Below are 19,429 nucleotides of genomic sequence, written 5' to 3'. Positions count from 1 at the left end.
TGCAGAAAGGGTTTGAGGGTACGCGAGTTCTGCACGGGAGCCCCCTGTGTACACCCCCCTCAGCTGGTCAGCACCTGCCTAGAGCCCAAGTGCCCTGAGGTGCCTCCCTGCTACTGCCAACAGCATGCAGCCCCAGTGCACCTCACACCCCCACTGCACTGCCCAGCCATGGCACATTCTGCCACTCCTGGGCATGCAGCCATAGTGGCAGGACCCAGCACGCGCAGCCACAACCTTGCATGCCCTGCACCAGCTCTGCCCTTGGCCATCCAGGTTGAGCAGCAACAGCAGCCAGGCAGAAACTGTTGCTTGGCACGGGGGGGAAGTGGCCCTTCTCTCCTTGCCACCACCATGCAGTTTCTTGTGTGGCCACCCAGAGTTCATGCCACACTGGGCTACCCTGCAGCTCCATCACTGCCACCTGTGAGCTTCCCTGCGGCTGCTCCACACTGTCACTGCTGCCATGCTGGGCAGCCCAGAGGTGGTAGTGATGGAGCTGCAGGGCAGCCTGGTGCAGCATGGGTTTCAGGTGACCGTACCAAAAACTGCCCAGCAGCTAGGGGGAGGAGCCACTTTCCTCCACTCTGCGCACCAGTTTCTGCCCAGCTGTTGTTGCCGCTGAGCCCAGAAGGGTTAGCCTGGAGCTGGTGCTGGGGCCAGGTTGAGCAGTGGCAGTGTGGGAGAGAAACTGTTGCTCAGCATGGGCTAAAAGCAGCCCCTCCCCCTCGCTAGCATTTCCTAGTGAAGCCACTTGGAGCCTGCATGGGGTTGCCCTGCATCTGTTTTGTGTTGTCACCGCTGCCCTGTCGGGTCGCCCAGAGGTGGCAGTGACACAGCAGAGACACAGGAAGCCAGGGGCAGTTAAATATTAATTTTCTAATTTTTTTTTTTTAGGGACCTTGTGGGCCAGACAAAATGGCCAGGTGGGCTGTATGTTGCACACCCCTGGGCTACACCTTAGTGTAACACAAACTGGGTAATGCAGATCAGAGAAAATCCTGCCCTGGAGTTGTATAACTTGGAGCCACCTAGCAAGTGCTCAAACCCAATTTTAGGTGTTAAGACAATTCAGGAGCTGCCCAAACTTATCGTGTAACGAGGCCCTTGATGAGGTGATCAACAAGGCTAACCGTACCTTATCATGCACTAGCAGATGCATGATTAACAGGTCCAGGGAGGCAATGCTTCCCCTCCATATAGCACTAGTCAGGCCGTGGTAGGAGTACTGCATCCACTTTTGGGTGCTGCACTTCAAGAGGGATGTGGAGAATCTTGAGAGGGTTCAGAGATGGGCTACTCCATATGGTTAAAGGCCTGCAGGCAAGGCCCTACAAGGAAACTGAGGGACCTAGATCTCCTCAGCCTTTGCAAGAGTCACATTCATCCTTTGCTATGGAGGCAGGATTCCAAATTTTTAGCACCTCTTCTCTAACAACAAGCTACCACCTCTATACTTCATTTGCGACTCCCACCCATGAATCGCAGAATAGACATGCACAGTATTCCAATGAGCTGACAGATAATATTAAAAGTGAGCCCTTTACTCTAGCATGCATACCTGGTGCAAGTCATGGACTACATGAAAAACCCCAGATTGGGCAATATTTTGGCTGTGGTCAAGCTTCAAAGACTAAAAATATAATATGTCTTCTGTTATTGCACAAAGCTTGAATATATCCTCTAGTCTAACCTGTTCTGTCCCAGTTTGTCCTCCTTGCTTATTAAAGCTTTAGATCTCTCAACCCAGCTGTCCCTGGGGTCAATAACTTCTATTTTTTATTTGAACATGGAGTTTTACATAACCTTTTGTTCCATATGTTACTTAGCTCTGCTGTGTCTGCTTCTTTCCTAGAGGCCTGAGGAAGAGTAGTATGATGCTGAAAAGCTTGCCTATGTCTATCCCAACCATAGAGTTGGTTCAGTAAAAGGTACTGCCCACAAGAATTCTTACCACTCTTCTATCTATCTAGGCACTCTTACACTTATGGTCATGGTATGAACTTTGTGAATCAGAAAAAAGAGAAGATTCAGCACGCTATTTATCACAGGGACACACTGTCTAGTCTTGAGGTATATGCTGGAAGGCAACTAATTCTATATGGAGCTGGGCTGGATGAATTTCTTCCATTTCAATTTTCCCAAGTTTAACTTAGACAAACTGCCAAAGCATGGCATTCCATTATCAGCTGCAATATTTGTTTGTATTTGCCTCTCCAAATTTAGGGTAGGGACTTGAGCTAGACAGACTAGAGATTTGGAACAGTGTCCCATCTTTCACCTCAGTGATTCAGATCCCAGACCCCAATGTCCAGGACCGCTGGACACTTTGTTCATTAAGTACTGTTGTATTCATGACAATTCCTTTAAATCTCGAGTGGCCATGCCTCCAGTCATCAAGACATCTATGGTTATTTATCCTTAAAGACACAGGAAGGCACACATCACTCCTCATCATTTTCATTTTGATTCCTATAGTAAGAGATTCAAATTGGTCATATTTTATCCCAAGGGCTGCATTGTTTAATCTTCACAAGCTACCACCTATTGACATACTTAAGAAACTGCATGGCTTATGTATGAGGTCTCAGCCACCTGAACATGTCAAACCCTTGTCAAAAAGGAACAGGGCTGATGAAACCCTAAAGAGAGGTACCGATGGCTGTTGGTACCCAACTGTAACAGTGAAGTTTCTTTTAGCAGGTGCAGCCTATCCTTCTTTGTCCTGAAGAATCATTTTTCCTATTTCCAAAATAAATATGGTTAGAAGGGCAAAGAGAAGCACTTTTTTCAAGAGAAGGGAGGTGGGTAGGAAATTGGGGGAAAAAAAGGGGCACCTTCTTCCAGCTTCAGCCTCTTCCCTTTTCATAGTGGAAAAACTCAGACTTTACAGCAAACAGCTAAAGGGGCCTTATTGCAGCCCCTTACCATTCTTAGCTCCAACCTCCCCAAGCCAACATACATACAAAATGGATAACACTTATCATTATTTCTTTCAATATTGCTTGTTTCCTATAATACTGTTCTTCAGCACCACAAGGACATTTTGTCATTTCCAATTTTACTCTGATTTTTCCCACTTTCATTAAAATACAACCCATGCTGTATTGTTCTTCTTTATAACGGCATGCTTTATCCATAAACAGGTATGCTAGAGAATTAAGTCCTGTTATTGAGTCTCTAAACTCTCTTTGTACTTTAGCACAAGGCTATTTTGCATTTCTTTTGAAGACCTGAGTCATTCAGATGATTTATAGCCTTACATAACTATGAAACATACAAAATGTCTTCCATTTAGTGTAGGAAGACTTGCACATTGTAGATGTAGAACAATTGAGATACATGTCGGTTACTACCTTAGTCCCTGTGTTTTTATGGGCACAGACAAATGTTAGCTTAGAGAGGTTTCAAAAGGAGAAGGCAAGCTGATGCTAAGGAGTATAAAGCAGCTTTTATGCTCTAATGTTACGTGTGCAGGAGGCTGGAGCTATAGAAATGAACTAAATCATTTCAAGTTTAATTCTGGATGAAGCAGGGTTAGTTAGACTAGTTCTGGCGCATTGGTATTGCTACAGGCTCCTGCAAAGGTAACTTGAAGCAGTTCCCCCTCTCTTTTTGAAACCACTGCAAATAGGCCCGTACCCCAATGTTGCACCCTTTCCCCTCCCATTCCTGGTCAATTCTGTAGACTGTAAGATCTTTGGGGCAAGGTCTGTCATCTTGTAGGCCCAATTACCCTTGCACAGATTTTACACCCGTGAAACTCCACAAGTGACTACTAATTTGCACTGATGTAACCTAGAAGAGAAGCAGACAACCTGCTTCTAAGCAACCTGTTCCTAGGTACCTTCTGAGTGCAGACAGGTGTAATATATGATGTGGCATGAACTTCGAAAAATATGATCACACAGAGATGTGAATGTCCTGGCACATTCCAGTGTTAATTTAGAAGGCAAAATGTTTACAGTTGTGAAAGGGCATTTAATCATAGAATCTTAATAATCCAGCAGAGACCATCCAATTTGACAAGGTCTGAAGGATTTATCAATGTACCCATCTTAGATGACTTTCAGATCATATAAGCATTTCTCAGTGCTCTGCAGAAAAAAGCCTTATTAGGTCAGGGACTGGGATGACCCCTAAAGGGTGCACCTCCACTCTAGTCTTAGTCAGTGATACTATATTTGTTTTTACCCAGCCCCCCCTACCATCCACACACACAACTTTCTAAGGTGCTCATTTGCATTTTGAATTCTCACCTCCTCGCACAGCTGGTGATACAGATTTAAAGCCCAAGCTCGGCTTGTGCTTTAGCTCACACTGGAGACAGCTCCATCACTGGCGGAAGAACAATTCTCTGTTGCCCTTGTCAAGATTCCCTTGTCCCACCGGGGGACAGGAATTTTCCTGCATTTCCCTAGGGGAGACTCCTAGAACACATCAGCACAAAAACCTGTGATGTTTCCCCTGACTCCTCAGGTGAGTGTGCAGACAAAGAGGATGCAGTAATGTGAATAGGACTTTGATGTTATACTATACTTGTGATCCCTAAGCTTTTAAGGATTCAGGGCACCCCTCGCCTTCTAGGTGAGTGAGGAGTGATATAACAGGACCAGGGAGAGATGAGGCACCCACATAGAGGGGGAAGGGTTAGGGGTCCCAACAGAAGAGGCTGGAGGGCAGAACAGGGACTCTAGCTTCCACAGGCAGACCATGCCACATTGCCTGACTCTCCTGTAGTCCCAATGTCTTGCTCCTCACTCCCATTCTATCCTGCCACAAGGCCCAAGACAGGTCTAGGCTTTGTTGGTGCTGTGCAACTAGATTATAGTGCTCACAGCACAGCACAGCAGGGGTTTTTATCCTCTGTGCAACAACAGTTCTAGATGGCTGGGAGAAGTTACTACATCACAGTTTTCAAGGCCTTTCCCATGTGACCCTGCTGGGTGTATGAAACACCCACAAGGCATCCACAGGAGAGTCCCAGGCAGGCGCATGTATTTGGCAAGATCACAGTGAAGATGGCCAGAATTTAAGTTCCAACAGATGACAACTGGGCTACAGCAGTGTATCCAGGCTCCAAAACCTGAGCCATGTCACAGGCAGTGGTTTGGCAGTCAAAGATGCACATTTCTTCCACTGAAGCAGAGGTTTCTATAGTACTGCCAGACCCACCAGCATAACAAGCAGACATTGCAAAAAATCATGAGATTTAAAAAACACTCCATGATTTCTGAACCCAAAATTATTACTGTGCTTTGTTCTGTCTTTTTCTTGAACTCTCCCTGCCCACCTCCAATGCATGGGTGGTGTTTACAGTGTTGTCAACACTCTCATGTTTATAATTACCTAATTTTGGCCCCTAATACAGGAGCTCTTACTGACAGCCTCCAACTTCTCCCTGAACCTTAGATTTTTAATTAACTGTCTGCATCCCATCAGACCAGACCAGCAATTATCTACCCCGACAGCCCTCACCAATCCTGACCCCTGAAGTCCCCCAACATGTGCCTGTTCTCCAACCCACTGTAACGTTAAGCACTCCACTGTCCCCGCATCTATTCCTTGTCCTAGGAGCGGCCGTGAACTCCCTAGCACCCCCTACCATCACTCAAGGTGGACTCAGCACCCTCGGATTCTTGCCTGCCACGAATTTGATGGTAAATAGATTTAGATGAGAGGCTGCCTTTATCCCCCTGGTGAACGGTACGTATGTTCCTGCCCTTACTCCATATGGGGTACCTCTGTGAACCCCTGCCTTAAGGGCTATGTGTGCCTCCAAACCTCCCCTTTAGCACGCCCCAAGCCTCGCAGCTGTTCCCCGGGACGTTGTGCGGTCCCCTGCCCTCTGGTGCTCTCTCTGGCACCCCGGGCTCGTCACCCACCTGGCGCCCCTGGGCCTGGCACGTAGCCGCCGCCCCGTTACCAGCGCCCCTGGGCCTGGCACGCTCTTGTGCTACTCCTCAGCCCGTTGCCCCACTCTGGGGCCTATGACGTGCTCTCCGTGGCCGCTGCCCCCCCTTCTGGCCCTACGCCGTGCTCTTCATGCATGCTCACTGCCCACTCTCTGGGGCCTCGCCCTCTCTGGGGCCTATTCCGTTGCCCCCCTTCTGGGCCTACGCCGTGCTCTTTGTGTGCTCGCCGCCCCTTCTGGGGCCTTGGCCTCTCTGGGGCCGATACTGCGCTCCTCGCGCTTGGGGCTCAGGTGGCTGCAGCCGTGCCTGGCCCCTTGACCCTTCTCTGGGTCGTTTGCCCTACTGGGCAAAACACCACCCTTATGGGCTGGGGTCCGAAACCCTGCACACTGCACCTCTCCGGCGCAAACACTAGTGCCCCACTGGCACTGCTGACTGTGCCACTACTGGGCACCCGGGACCCCCAGGTTATTGGGGAGCTCCCGTGAGGCCTCCTCTCACCCCTACAGCCTCACCCGGTCCTCTGGTAACTATAACTGAAACCCGAGCCAACTGGCTATAACCCAAACAATACAGAGCCTCCCCGCTCATAAGGTAAACTCCAAGCCTCTCTAGGGCTTGCAACCATCCCTCCCTTTAGGGTGTTCTCATCCCTGGCATCATCGCAGCCGGTCAGCAAAGTAAGGCTGCGACCACCAACTCAGGCCGCTCAGCTCAGCCACAGGGGTCTTGCTCCTGCAGCTGCCAGAAGGGAACTGCTGGTCAGGCTCCGGCCTGGGCTGTTTATAAAGGCCTGGCCCTGCCCCCTTCTGGCCACCTGACCCGCCTGGTTGCCCTGGCGATTGGCAGCTCTGTCAATCTCAATCCCTGTCACAGGGCACCTACGTGACCCCGTGACAGTCCTGTAGCACACCTCTGCTTCTCCCACAGATCCCCAAACTACCTCATCCAGGGATCAGCAACATACAGTCCATAGGCTGGATCTATCCTGTGGAGCCATTTGATCCAGCTGGAGGCGGGGAGCAGAGGGGCTTTGGCAGTATTCAACAGCAGGGGGCTTCAGTGGTATTCAGCAACAAGGGCTCGTTTCGTGCCAGTGGGAGAGAGAAGTGGCAGTGGCAGAGAAGTCCTGTCACCCATCTCTCTCTGACCTAAGCTGGGTCACTCTGGCTTATGGTCGGAAAAGTTGTTGACTGCTGTTTTAAGCAATGGTTGGAGTTCAGTTAAGACATCCAATGTGACCTTAAACATAACAAGGGCCAGGGGACAGCCAAGAAGCGATTATAATGCTAGTTATAAACGGTGACTCCTGTCATCCAAAAGGATCACAAGGTGCTTACGAGTTGATATTCTATTCCTCTCCAGAGTAATGCTGCTAATCAGTGCACTGCAATACAAAGTTGAAGACTAGGATGTGAGGAATAGCATATTTAATTGTAAATATATAAACAATTTCAACTGGAATTTGGATGCAACAGTGGGATCCAAACTGCTGTTCTCAGGAAAAGTGTCATAGCATCTTTATTACTATGAACTGGACAGAACTTGGGTTTGCCTCCTGTGAAAGACAGGACCTTGAGCACCACAGAGTACTGGCTCAGTACTAAGTAAGACGAAAGAGCACCATCTCCTGGTTCATCAGAACTACATCCTGCAGCTTCTGGGTTTTCTATGTACATCTGAGTCAAGTACTAGTGTAGCTCAACCCTGCTTAACTTGATGGCTCAGACAAGGTCACAGTAGGGGGTAATCCTGAAAAAGTGTTCCAGTACTCATGGAAAAGTGTTGAAGAGGTTTCATCCCAGACAGCAGTACTTAAAAGCCTTTCAAGAAAATCTGAGTGTGCAGCTTGTGAAGATAAATTAAAAAAAACAAAAAATTAGGAAGGGCATCAGAAACCGGCATGAAATTTAATTTTCTCTCTCCTTTGCTTGATAAACGGGCAGAGAAAAAGTTATTGCTGAAAGTTTACTAATTAGTGCTCTCCCTGGGTGTGGAAATGGCTGGCAGGAGAGCAGCCAAAATGATGGGTCAGTCTGACAGCTCATCATTCACCAGTGCAGGAAATCGTTCGCCATCTTCACAGAGTAGAGTGTAAACAGCACGGTAGAGACGAGAGACAGAATCCTTGTGATGGAGCCTGTATTCCAGGACTGGAAGAAGCTCGGTTATCATGACCTGGGTGGAAGCAAATGAGAAACAGCACAAGGTTGAAAAGCAGGCATGTTTCTAGGGCCTCCAAGTGGCTGCAGGATATTGTAATAATGATATACAAATTGCTAGAGGATGGCTCTCCTGTCAGATTTAACATTGTCAAAATTGTCTGTTCTCAGCTCCTTGGAGACATGCTAAGAGGTGCAGAGTTTTCCCAGACTCAATCTTTAAAACATTCCCATGGGGATGCACAATAGAAATGACACCACTTTTCAGCACATATGGCCATGCTACTTTCAGCCAGATGACCTGGCATTGGGAGGAGTTCAACTCATTCTGGGCCATCAAGACTCACGACCTTGTGCTCCAGTTGCAAGATGTAGGTCTTTGACCTTCGCTTTTCCAACATATATGGAGCAGAGTGCACTTTTAAAAAACACTCTACCAAACCCCATTCCACTAAACACCCTATTCTCCTGTAAGGTATAAACAGAAGAAGTGACTGCAGGTAGTGGACACTAGTCACATCACTTAGTGTGCCACTGGAAGATACTCAGATACACTATAAGTGTGATGCAAGTTTTTATTCCCAAGGTGCTCCACCTTGGGAATAAAAACCTGTATCACACTTATAGGCTCAGCAATGCTACGCTCGATAGCACCATGACCAAAAGAGATTTGGGGGGTCATGACTGACAATAAGATGAACATGAGCCACCAATGCAATACCACAGTTAGCAAAGTAAACAAAACTCTGGCTTGCATCAACTGACACATCTCAAGCAAGACCCAGGATGTCATCCTTCTTCTGTACTCAGCCTTGGTGTGGCTGCAGCTGGAGTACTGCATACAATTCTGGGCTCCACAATTTTGGAAGGACGTGGAGAAGCTTGAGAGTTCAGAGGAGAGCCACACACACGATCAGAGGGCAAGAGAACAGGCCTTATGAAGAGAGGCTGTGAGCCATAAGACACTTCAGCCTGTATAAATGCAGGCTCAGGGGTGATTTTGTGGCAGCCTATAAGTACATAAGGGATGTGGCATCAGGATCTGGGGGAACGCCTGTTCACCAGAGCACCCCAGGGGATGACAAGGTCAAATGGTCACAAACTCCTACAAGAGGAGTCCTACCGTTTTAGCTTGGACATAAGGAAGAACTTCTTACTATTGGAGCCCCCAAGGCCTGGACCAGACTCCCCCTAGAGATGGTGCAAGCACCTACTCTGGATACTTTTAAGAAGCATTTGGATGTTTACCTTACTGGGATCCTTTGACCCTAGCTGACTTTCCGCCCCTTGGACAAGAGGCTGGACCCAATGATCTTACAAAGTCCCTTCTAGCCCTAATGTCTAAGAAATCTAATTGAGGAGGATAAAGATAACCTCTACAGCAGATGTGTCAAACAGCCAATGAGCTGGATCTAGCTTGTGGAACCCCATAATCCAGCCTCTGGTGCTATTCCGTTGACTGACAACTTGCATTAGACAGGCCTGGGATGCACAGTGCCTCCTGGGGCCAAGTCCTGGGTTGCACCATCTGTGGCACTTGCTCAGACTTGGTGGGTATCATATACGCTGAATCAACCATGCAGGCATGTGGGTCTGTGGACTGGCCTGTGCCACTTATCCAGCTCATGGGGCCAGATGAGTTTGACACCGCTGCTGTAGAATATAGCAGATAGGACAATAGCCAGAGAACCAGAAATTCAGCTGCATGATTCCAAGCTCATACCAGTAATTTCCTCTCCATGCTGTTTCCACACGTGTAAAGTGTGGACATAATGTTTATTGACCTTCTGCAAAGAGCTTTGAAGCCTATAGATGTAGAAAACCTTATGTGCATAAGGAAATACTAAACATGTATATCTATGGGACACAAATCACTTTTCACCATTACTTGAGTAAGGGAGTTATCCAAGATAAGCAAAAATACTGGCAACACTCCTGTATTATTATGGAGGCAGGTTTCATCACCCGATATTAATGTCATACAGTTTCCATAATCCCAGACATTTCTCTCACCTATGTAATGGAGAAAACCAACGTTTAGCCTAGGCCCACATGCCACTCTGTGCTGCTCCCATTTGGCCCATGTCTCCTAAGCTTGCCACCATCCTGCTCACTGTTTAGTGACCTGCTTTGGATTCTCAGGACAAACTACAGTATACCGAAGACATCTAGGTAGTTAGGGGCAGGTAAGAGAGAATCTCTTCCATTTGGACAGGCCTTGAATTGACAAAAGCCTAAAAATCACATTACTTCAGTGACAGGGAGGTCAGAACTTAATCCCATGTAAATGCACTATGTGAAAGGAGGTGCAGGGGGATTTATCCCAAGCCAGGGCATTTGGGGATGAAAAAGTGCAGTTAGGAAACAAATACTTGCTTTGCTCACGTTCCCTACTCTATGGGAGTTGCCTTTTCAGTATTTCCCATGAGGGACAGATGACTGGCAGAGGAAAATGCCACAGGGGGAGAATGGAGGTGATTATTACTTGGTAGATAAATCCTACGTCACCTCTGGATTCAAGGCAGGAAGCCCAGCTTGAACGTTCTGCATGAAAATGATCTGCTGGCCCTGTTCAGCTTCTAGAAAGCAGGAGTGCAAACTGCTAAACCACTGCAAATAGTTCAGGACAAGAAACCACCCCGAGCAAGATGGTCTTAGCTACTTAAGAGACTGGGCTCCCTTCTCATTCTTGCAACTGTTTCAGCAAACATCAATGCTGAGGTCAACAAAAGAGCAGCCAAAGATTTTAAAAAGACACAAATAAAGAACATTGTTTTTACTCCAACCTGAGGGAAGAGATAATAAAACAGATGGTCAGACAGCTTTTGCTGGGTCTGAATGAACAAATCAGCAGGACCAGATGAGCTTCATCCCAGGGTCCTGAAGGAAGTGGCAAAGGAGATCGTAGAGCCCTTTGCAATGATCATGAAGTCATGACAGGTGGGTCAGGTTCTAGAGGACTGGAAAAGAGCCAGTTTGGTGCCCCTCTTTGAAAAAGGCAAGGAGGACCCTGAGAACTACAGACTGGTTAAAGTTACTGATGCATATCCTAAAGAAGGCTATTTACAAGCACCTGGAGGAGGAAAGGCTGACTGCAACCAGCCACCATGGATTTATGAAAAACAATTTGTGTCAAACAAATTTGATCTCCTTTGACAAAGTAACTACTTGGGTGGATGAAGGGAATGCTGTGGATATAGTATATCTGGACTTCAGCAAGGCTTCTGACAAGATCCCACAAGACCATCTCAAACAAACTGGAGAAATGTGAGCTACATAAAACTACTACAAGGCAGATAAATAACTGGCCCAATAACCACAAGCAAAGAGTAATTATTAATAGGTCCATGTCAAAATAGCAGGAAGCTTCAAGTGGAGTCCCACAGGGATTTGTTCTGGGGCCAGTGCTGTTCAACATGTTTATTAACAATTTGGATATTGGCATAGAAAGCTTCCTGAGGAAGTCTGCAGATGACACTAAACTGGGAAGGACTGTGAACATGTTGACAGACTGGAAAGATGGGCTAGAGCTAACAGAATGAAGTTCAGTATGGACAAATGCAAGGTGCTGCACCTCGGGAGGAATAATCAAAAACACAAATACAAAATGGGAGACCCCTGGCTGGAGGGCAGCACTATGAATGAGGACTTCGGATTCTTGGTAGACCATAGTCTCAATATGAGTATTCAGTGTGATGCAACTGCACAAAAGGTGAACACAGTTTTGGTATGCATCAACAGAAGCATTAGATGCAAGACACGGGAGGTGATAGTGTCTCTACTCACCACTGGCTAGACCTCAACTAGAGTACTGTGTGCAGTTCTGGCTCCACATTTTAAAAAGGACATGGAGAGGAGGTTAGAGAGGCTCAAGAGGCAGGCAACAAAGATGATCAAGGGCTTGGAAGGCAAGTCATGAGGAGAGGATGAAGGAGCTATACAGATCCAGCTTGTGGAAAAGGCACTTAAGAAGGATGTAACAGTTGACTTCATATATCTGAAGGGCTGCCATAAAGAAGAGGAAAAGCACCTTTTCTCTCTTGCTGCAGATAGGATGAGGACCAATGGCTTGAAGTTGTAGCAAAGTAAGTTGAGATTAGATATTGGAAAAAAACTTCTTTACTGTTAGGACAGTGAGGCAGTGAAACAGACTGCCTAGGGAAATTGTGGACTCCCCCTGACTGGAGGTCTTCAAGAGAGGCTGGACAGTCACTGCTTGGGGATGGTCTAGGCATAGTTATCCTTACATTCTACCATGGGTATTTCTTGTGCTTCTGGGCTTTGCTGGTTGCCCCGCCTCCTTTTCTGCTATAGGTATCAGGGTGTTTTTAAGCCTTCCCAGAAGCATTGGGTATTAGCTGTAGCCAAGACTGGGACTTTGACTGGGGTCAATGCTCCTGCTGGGACCAAAGCCAGAGGTTCCTGGCTAGGGGGTCTTGCCCCTCCATTCAGGGTCAGACGACCCATGGTCAGACTGGTATGGACTATGGAGTTTTTGCCTTCCTTGCAGGGGACATGGTCCTCTACCCATAATCTCTTGAGTGTATATTGACAGTATTTTATAGAAGGAAATTGGCTGACATGGTTCCCCTGCTTTATCCATGGGTGTTAGAGTCTGTTGCATCAGGGTTAGGGGTGCACCAATAGAGATTTTTTGGGCTGATACCGATGGCCAATTTTTAATGAGTTATATCAGCCAATGCCAATACCGCTTCAACTGCTGATAATGCAGCTCCACAGCTTGCAGAGCAGCATCTGGCTGGTAAGTCTGTTGTGGGGGCAGGGGTGGGAGGGAGGAAAGGGATGTGAGGGGGGCAGATTGAGGCCCTTGCAGTGAGGGAGGGAGTCAGGCACGTGCTGTCCAGCCAGGGCGGGACGCAGGACAAGGCTGTGAACGGCTCGTCCAAGGGGCGCAGGGGGTGGGGAGCCACCTCCTGCCGCTGCATGCACTTTGAGAGGGCATGGGAGGCATGCACCCCTGAATCTGCGCGTGGGGCAAGGGTGGTCTGCCACTACAGGCTGGAAGAGTCTGGCGCAGCCCTGAACCTAGCCTGCAGCAGCAGCCCATCCTCACCCCATGAGCAGATCCAGGAGCACATGCCCCTCATGCCCTCCTGAGGTGCATGCAGCACTGGGAGCCACCCCCCAAACAAGCCATTCGCGGCTCCATACCACGCTCTGCCCCAGCTGTGAAGTGCCTGCCCCAGCCCCAACCCCACTCCCTCCCTCACCACTGGGGCCTCAATCTGCACTCCCCCACACACCCCTTCCCCAGCAACAGACTTACTAGCCAGACCCGGCTGATCTTCATGCTGCTACGCTTCACCCCTGGCTGCCTGCATGCTGCACATGTGAACAGGGCATTTATCAGCCACATCAGCCAAAAAAAGCCAATTTCTGATATTGTCAATTTTTCTTATATTGGTGCTGATCCAATATGGGATGGATGTATCGGTGCACCTCTAGTCAGAGTTGAAGGTAGTTTTATGTAGAGTTTAGATTATGTTTTGTATGGGAAAGTTCAGATAGAAATGATCCTGCCCTAGGCAGGGGGTTGGACTAGATGAACTCTGGAGTTCCCTTCCAGCCCTACTTCTCTATGACTCTATGTCCCCTTTGAACAAGGGGCTCAACTGATAATGGGACAGTATGGACCACACAGCAGATATGCTGTTGGATCAACAGATTCCTAAAGATGACTCTAGGCATTAGTGTATCAGGGCCTGGCCCTGTTACTAGGGGTATGGAGGGGCCTGAACAGCCCCACACCCTGAAGGCATTCCCCACACCCTCCCAGGACCTGGAGGGACTCACCAGAGGCTAAGAACCCAGGTCCAGGGACCCAGCAAGCCTCCCAGAAAGGGAGCTAACCCGGGTATGAGGAAACAGGGAGAGCAAGCCATATGAACCAGCACAGGGAAAAATAAAAGGATGCTGAAAGCAGCCTCAGAGGGTTGCACCAGCAGAGTGCCAGGCTGCCTGGGGTTAGCTGAGGTCCAGCAGCCACAGGGAGGGGATGCGAGCAAGACTTCTCTTTTGTTTGTTTGCTTGCAGGCCTGCAAAGCCTCAGAAAGGTAGGAGACTACAGGGCAAGTAAAGCTTGGCAGAAGCCTGGTGAGCTGGAGGCATAAAACCAGACAAAAGCTTAGTAATTTATTTAACTCTGTTTCTTTTGCATCTCTTGCAAGCCCACAGTGGTGGTGCTTAACTCAGCTGCTGATGAGGGAGGACCCTGAACAGTGGGTCCTTAGCCAAAGCCAGCAGAAAAAGTAAGAGTGGTCAGCTTGGGGTGGCTGACATGCCTAGCTCTGCTCAGCACAAAAGCTACCCGTAACAGTGTACAATTACTGTAACACAAAGAATGAGTACTGTTGAAGTCTTCCCCTCCACTCCAATCTAGTTTAGTGACAGAAAACCCCCCAACAAGCTTAAAACAAATTAAAACAAAGAACATAAGTTTTAATCAGATGCATCTTCTGATCTTAAATGGTCAGAAGTTATGGCCTGTGTTATGCAGGGAGTCAGAGACCAGATGTTTCTAATGGTCTGTTCTTGCCTTACAATCTTAGTCTGTAAAATGAGACAGAAGGTGGCAGGATTCCGATATGCTGAGCAAGCCCATGGGGTAGAAACTAGCTGCTGTGAGAATGCACCAAACAGCCCATTGTCCCCACCGTGCATTTCTGCCATCAAGTTACCTTCTGTATGTTGATTTTCTGGCAAAGCATTGCCACCTGTAGTTTCAAAGCTGTTATGTCCCTCAGCTCCTGGAGACTGGAGTAGTAAAGAAGAGGCACTGCCAAGACACTCATGTTTCCACATCTCCGTCCTCTGAATGGAGTATAATCTGCAGAGGGGCATCCTGCATCCCCAGTGCAGCATGCTTGTAGCCTCCCCTGTGACTCTGCAGCTGTTGGGGAAGGAGGATTGGCAAAGCAGGGGGTGCACACATTAAATCTATAGATTACCTTTGTTATTCTAGAATATTATCATCAGACACAGGACAAGCCTACCCCACACAGCAATGAAAGACACCAGGCTCACACCCTGCTTCCCCATCCACTTCTGCTGGTGCCTCTCAGTTCTGACTGACAGCTGCATGGAGATTCCAGTTCTAGACCTTTCCTGAACAGAGACTGAAGCCTATAGCAAATTGACTCCATTTGCAATGAGAGGCAGATTTAAATTTTTTCTCTCCATTCGACCAGTAAGTATCCTTATGTCACCGCTTGCATGAACAAGGTGGGCCAATGAATTCCTGGTCCCCCACTGTTGCATCCTTGAGATGTCATGTTGTGGCATTTAGACTAAGTTGCAAGCACCAGATTAAGCAAAAATGAGACAATCTGCTCAAGAGTCTGAGCACTGTGAGAAACACTGGACTTACCTCTTTGCAACTGCCGCAACTTGTTCAGACACTGGGATACTGTGGTTTGCAGACCTTCCAGAGTTAGAAGACATTCATACTCACTCTGCCATGTTGTATGGCCTGGAAAAGAAATGGAAGAGGAAAGTCAGCGGGCCTGGAGGCACCATACAACAAGGAACCATTGTGATTTAATACTTCTCTTCCCCATAGGTGGTGGAAGGTGGGGGCTAACAGGGTTCAGCCCCACCCCGCGCGCGCACACACACACACACACACAGGGCAGCAATAGGGCTGTGAGGCAGCCTGGCCGTGGGCTTCTGGTAGCTGCAGCAAGAGTGGGGAGGGGCGCGCATACAGCAGTGAAGAACGGAGTGGAGATGGGGCTGGGGCAGGCGCTGCACAGCCAGGGTCGGGCGCAGGACTGAGTCACGAGCGGCTTATCCAGGGGGTGTAGCTCCTGCTGCTACGCACACCTTGGGAGGCACGGGTGGGGGAGGGGGGCTGAATCCAAGCAGGACAGGGTGGGCTGGGGCCAGGGCTGCACCAGGCTCTTTCTGGCAGTGGGGCTGGGCCGGATCCCAGCAACACTGGGAGTGGGGCTATTGGGGGTAAGAGGCTGTTGCCACCCCAAAATTCACCATAACCCCTCCAACCCCACCTCCCAGCACCGCTGTCACCTGCTCCAAGCTCAGCTTGGCCCAGCCCCCCTGCCAGGAATAGCCTGGCCGCAGCCTGCCCTTTCCCCCACAGACTTACCTGTTTGGGGGGGGGGCACACGCACATACTCAGCACCCCCCAAATAATTTTCTCTCCCTCTGCCTATGCTCTTCTCTCCCTAACTCACTTCATCCTGGCAGATGCAATTTACGTTCCCTTATTTGGGAAAATCTGATATCAATCTCCAGCCCCTCTGTCCCTGTAAATTCCTTTAGTCCAGGACTGGAAAGTATCAAAAAAGCGGCAAGACATACAGAAAGGTGGGGAAGTAATTTTTCTGTTATAAGCATACTTCTTACCTGCGTCTTCAGCTTTGAAATGGTGACTCAGAAGGGTGTAGGCATCACGTAGGGCATTTACTTCCTCTTCTATCTCTGCAGGACTTATGGTTGGAGTAGATGGACAAAACTTACATCAGCTAAGAAAAGCTTCCTTCAGACCAGAGTGCCAGTGCCCCCAAATCCTACCTCCGTAACCATCCCCACACCCTGGGCCTGGGTTGCTTGGGACTCCAAAGCAAATTTAGAGTGCAAGTAGAGACGACAGTGAAAGAAATTGGGAGTAGCATGTCTATGCCTATTACCTTTAACAGGAGGTTCCACTTGTCTAGATTAAAACATCAAACTTTACATGAGTATTGAAGATCCGCAGGAGGAAGGAACCATTTCCAGGTGCTCTGGATTGGATCCTTTCCATTGCAGTCACAGCTCCAAGTAGGAAGGGGTGCTTCTCAGACAGTTTAAAGAAGATGCCCATTGAGCTGTTTCACATGCTCAAATCCCAATGCCTAAAGGGGCAGGTGAGCCAAGAAAGGATACAGTTGTCTGTATTCTCTCTACAAAATGGTTCCTTGTGGCAGCTGCGGTTGCACTCGTTTGACAGAGACAACATGTCTCCCACAGCCTGAAAATTGAAGAAAAGAGGAGAAGAAACTAAATTACATCAACACTGGGCAGACTGTAAACAACATAATATACCTCAGAGCACCTGTATGATTTCTATCAGTTTCTCTTCTGATTAAGGATTATCAAGATGCCAAAATATTCCTTTAACTCAAAATATTGTGATAGGTCAGTAAGTCTAGTAAGAGGCATTACAGCCCTGCCTCTCTTCTAGGCTGTGCTTGAGAGCATAAGGACATTAGAGTCAGGAAGTTTATAATGCAGAGGCAGACAATTATTCTGGGTGGAGGCCACTTAATGAGTTTTGATGGGCTGTCCAGGGCTGCAAGGTTAGCCCCACCCCTTGACAGGTGCCTCACCCCCGGTCACATCTTGGGACTGGAAGTCCCACCCCCTAACCCCTGACCTTTGCCACCAGAAGTCCCTCCCCTTGCCACCAGAAGTGCTCCTTTTGGGAAGAAGTTTCGCCATCTTGGACCCAGGAAAAAAAGGTCATATACGAAAAAAATCAAACATTGACAATAACATATTTTAATTTTATTTAAAAAAATATTTTTGTCCTTTATTTGTGTGTATTTGTGTGGTGTATATAGAGGTGATAGCATAACAACTCAAAATGAGGTCTTATTCTTGTATATTGCAGAGGGCGTGGAGGGGTGGGGGGTATGGGGTTTGTGGGGGACGGGTAGGTATGGATGTGGGGTATGGGGGGTGCGTGGATATAGGTGGGTGGGTATGGGGTTTGTGGGGGAGGTATGGGTGGATATGGGGTTTCTGGGAGGCTGTGGGTGTGGATGTATATGCAAGGTATGGGGATATGTGTGGATGGGCATGGGGTTTCTGGGGAGCTGCGTGCAGGGGAAGGTGTGGTTGTGCGGTTTGTAGGGGAGGGATTGCAAGTATGGTGGGGTGTGCATGGGAACCCCTCTGCCTGTATGCACCCCCAAGCCAGTCAGCACCCACCCCTGCCCCTCCACAGCTTGGAGTTTGTGTGCCCTGCAGCACCTCCCTCCTACTGCCAGCAGCATGCAGTCCCTGCCCCAACCCTGTTCCAGACTCACCCCCACCAGACTGGATCAGCAGGAATCCAGACACAGCCCCAACCTGGCCCACCCCGCACCTGCTCTGCACCACCCGGGCATGCAGTGGGGCTGGGGTGGCTCTGCAACTAGACTGCATTTCTAGGCAGTCCAGGTGGCAGTGGCTCCTTTCGACTGCTGCCGCCACTGGCCCCAACCCCTCAGTACTGGTGGGGACCCATGCTGCACAGCCCTGACCCCACACTTGCTCCGGACTTGCCCATCCAGGCTCAGTAGCAGCAGCACAGGACAGAAATTGATGCTCAGCATGGGGCGGGGTAGCCCCTCCCCCTTGCCACCACTGGGCTGTTCCTGCTGCAACCACCAGGAGCCTGTGACATGCTGGGCTGCTCTGCACTGCTACCGCTGCCCTCCCGGGCAGCCTGGAGGTGGCAGTGATGATGGCGTAGATGCAGCGCAGTCCAGTGCGGCACGGGCTCTGGGCAGATGCAGCAAGAACAGCTTGGCAGTGGCAAGGGGGAGGGGCCGCTTTTTCCCCCCCCACGCTGAGCAACAACTTGTCCCATATCACCACTGCTGGGCCTGGATGCGTGAGTCTGAAGCAGGCGCAGGGCAAGTGGGGTCGGGGCTGTGCACCGCAGGTCTCTGCCAGTACTGCAGGGGTGGGGCCAACAGTGGTGGCAGCCGGGAGCCACCGCCATCTGGGCTGCCTAGAAAGACAGTCTAGCTGCAGAGCCACCCAAGCCCCACTGCATGCCCAAGGGGAAGCAGGACATGCCACAGCTGGACTGTGCCTGTGCTAGGCAGGACTGAGGGACCGGCCACAGGCAAGACAAAAACCTGCCACGGGCTGCATCCAGCCCACAGGCCACATTTTGCCCACTCCTGTTCTAATGTGTATGAGTAAGGTGGGCAGCCAAACCTCAAGGATACTGTGTTAGAAACCAGTCTTAGAAGTATAGATCATTATAGAAATACTAGGGGAATAGACGTGGCAGCAGGACACACTCTACTTTGGGCAGCCCATCATCACTGCTAACACAGTCCCCACGTTATTGTGTACTAGCCCGATCGCTTTATGAGGCTTATAGCACAGCATACCATTGTAACTGGTGAAGAACTGGTCTATGCTGATGAGCAGGGATCCGGGTTTTCCTTTTCCCATGGAAAAACAGAGAAAACCAGGGATTCCCTGTTTTTAATTGGAGAAAACACAGATTTCTCTTTTTGGCAGAGAAATCCATGGATTCTCTGTTTTTGCAAAGAGCTCTTGCAGGCTGGCACAGCTCCAGCCTGCAAGAGCCAACTGCAAAAAGGGCGGGAAACC

The 19,429-nt window shown here is 49.1% G+C and overlaps 1 protein-coding gene across 3 annotated transcripts in view; it reads right to left on the bottom strand.

The window, feature by feature from the left end:
• Positions 1-7,325: 7,325 nt before the first annotated feature.
• Positions 7,326-19,429, bottom strand: part of CUNH16orf59 (chromosome unknown C16orf59 homolog) — a 25,988-nt gene continuing 13,884 nt past the window's right edge. For all 3 annotated transcript variants that reach the window (XM_019539951.1, XM_019539952.1, XM_019539953.1), the window contains 5 exons: positions 16,979-17,063; positions 16,460-16,568; positions 15,462-15,563; positions 14,773-14,984; positions 7,326-8,090 (listed from right to left, as the gene is read on the bottom strand). In XM_019539951.1, the coding sequence (XP_019395496.1) occupies positions 7,944-8,090; positions 14,773-14,984; positions 15,462-15,563; positions 16,460-16,568; positions 16,979-17,063 (655 nt within the window). In that variant the 3' untranslated portion in view covers positions 7,326-7,943. The remainder of the gene's footprint in view (positions 8,091-14,772; positions 14,985-15,461; positions 15,564-16,459; positions 16,569-16,978; positions 17,064-19,429) is intronic.

Source organism: Crocodylus porosus, unplaced genomic scaffold, assembly GCF_001723895.1.
Source record: "Crocodylus porosus isolate Cpor-Errol unplaced genomic scaffold, CroPor_comp1, whole genome shotgun sequence".
Taxonomy (NCBI): domain Eukaryota; kingdom Metazoa; phylum Chordata; order Crocodylia; family Crocodylidae; genus Crocodylus; species Crocodylus porosus.
The sequence above is the reverse complement of the archived record's forward strand: the minus strand, read 5'-3'. Positions and strand labels throughout refer to the sequence as shown.